The 2,037-nt window shown below is 41.0% G+C and overlaps 1 protein-coding gene across 2 annotated transcripts in view; it reads left to right on the top strand.

Annotated features, from left to right (window-relative positions):
* Nucleotides 1–6: 6 nt before the first annotated feature.
* The window catches only part of LOC101563076, a 4,489-nt gene continuing 2,458 nt past the window's right edge, over nucleotides 7–2,037 (top strand). Inside the window, exons 1-3 of one of the 2 annotated variants that reach the window (XM_012517352.2) lie at nucleotides 7–129; nucleotides 212–294; nucleotides 924–1,419. In XM_012517352.2, coding sequence (XP_012372806.1) covers nucleotides 48–129; nucleotides 212–294; nucleotides 924–1,376 — 618 coding nt within the window. In that variant the 5' untranslated portion in view covers nucleotides 7–47 and the 3' untranslated portion in view covers nucleotides 1,377–1,419. Of the gene's footprint in view, nucleotides 130–211; nucleotides 295–923; nucleotides 1,420–2,037 lie in introns of those variants that run through there. The other variant, XM_023703288.1, reaches the window with a different exon arrangement.

The raw sequence follows: 2,037 nt of genomic DNA, 5'->3' as shown, positions 1-2,037 counted from the left end.
CAGCTATTCAAGCAGAGATTACCCAAGTTCTCGTGATACCAGAGATTATGCCCCACCACCAAGAGATTATACTTACCGTGATTATGGTCATTCCAGTTCACGTGATGACTATCCATCAAGAGGCTATAGGTGGGTGACTTCTGTGGTTTGATGATGTGAATTGGCTGTGAAAATGGATCCTCTCGGACTGAATTGTTTCTCTTTCATTTAGTGATAGAGATGGATATGGTCGGGATCGTGACTACTCAGATCATCCGAGTGGAGGTTCCTACAGAGATTCATATGAGAGTTATGGTAAGATACTGGTTAAGGGTCTTGACTATTGCCAGCTTGAGTTTTTAGGTTCTAAGGCAGTTTTAATAGGCTGCGTGGTGCTTGCTTTTAAGGGGATGTTTGCTTGCTTTTAAAGGGGTAACTATCAGCTGGGCTTTTCCTAGTTTTGTGAGGGGCTTTTGTTTCTCTTTGAGTTTTTTTTTCCTTTTGAGGCTGTTTGCTTGCTTTGGAGGGGATTTTGCTTGCTTAAATTGGCAGCCTTATGTGTTTTCCCCCAACAGTGAAAATACAATTTAAAAATTTTATTAACAAGATCAAATGTTTACCATTGTAATATGAAGGAAACTCTACAGTTCAAAATTGCAACCTATCACTGGAAAGTGGCTGAGTGTCTACTATAAAATAACAAGCTCACTGGAATATCCACTTGAAATACACACCGTCTTCAGTCTTTTCAAAACAAACATTAAAATCAATCCATTTCCATATCTCAGCAGATGAGCAAATCCCTGATATGGCCAGCAGTGGTAGTTTAAAACCTCCCAGTTGAGAAAGTAAACTTTAATACAAGAATTCTGTAAATTCAGATTTAAATGTTGTATATATACAATTTATAGTGTTGCCATATTACCTGACCATTGACCCTGCAGGTAACTCACGTAGTGCTCCACCTACACGAGGGCCCCCGCCATCTTATTGTGGAAGCAGTCGCTATGATGATTACAGCAGCTCATGAGACGGATATGGTGGAAGTCGAGACAGTTACTCAAGCAGCCGAAGTGATCTCTACTCAAGTGGTCGTGATCGGGTTGGCAGACAAGAACGAGGGCTTCCCCCTTCTATGGAAAGGGGGTACCCTCCTCCTCGTGATTCCTACAGCAGTTCAAGCCACGAAGCACCAAGAGGTGGTGGCCGTGGAGGAAGCTGATCTGATAGAGGGGGAGGCAGAAGCAGATACTAGAAACAAACAAAACTTTGGACCAAAATCCCCGTTCAAAGAAACAAACAAAAAGTGGAAACTATTCTGTCATAACTACCCAAGGACTACTAAAAGGAAAATTGTGTTACCTTTTTTAAATTTCCTGTTAAGTTCCCCTACATAAATTTTATGTTCTTGTAAGGAAAGAAAGTAAAACATGTTTAATTAAAAAAAAAAAAAAAAAAAAAACAAAACAAAACAAATTCTGCAAACATTATAATTTTATTTAGTTATATGAAAACTGCATTGCTGAACCCATCAAAAGGATATTCTTAAGTGCTGACATTTGTTCTCCGGTTCTCTGAGACTTTACAATCCTGTCTCTCCCCTTCTAGCTATTAAATTCATCTCTGGCGGAAGTGCTCAGCCAGCCCTCTGTCCTTGACACCCCTCCTTACGTGGGTGGCCCGCTTAGCTGTGCAGGGCTGTCTCACCACACCACACATGCTCCAGCTATTGCTTTGAGGTTTTTTCTGCTATGCTTCCTTGTTAATGGAAACTAGCTGGGCTGGGTCAGCCGGGTTACAGAGTTAGGCATCTAATAACAATTAATTATCTCAAAAATGAATGAGTGATAACAGTTGCAAGCATGAGTCCTCCAGATAACACCTAGAGGTCAAAGGCCAACACAAAATCATGCCTAGCTTATTCAATCTTAAATACTGGGGGAAGGGGGAAAGATATTTAGTTAAAACTTGCTATGTCAGTTCTCTCTCTCTCTCTCTGTCTCTCTCTCTGTCTCTCTCTCTGTCTCTCTCTGTCTCTCTCTCTCTCTCTCTCTCTCT

Source organism: Octodon degus, unplaced genomic scaffold (assembly GCF_000260255.1).
Source record: "Octodon degus isolate 3935 unplaced genomic scaffold, OctDeg1.0 scaffold00167, whole genome shotgun sequence".
In the NCBI taxonomy this organism is placed as follows: Eukaryota; Metazoa; Chordata; class Mammalia; order Rodentia; family Octodontidae; genus Octodon; species Octodon degus.
This window is presented reverse-complemented; position numbering and strand designations above follow the sequence as displayed.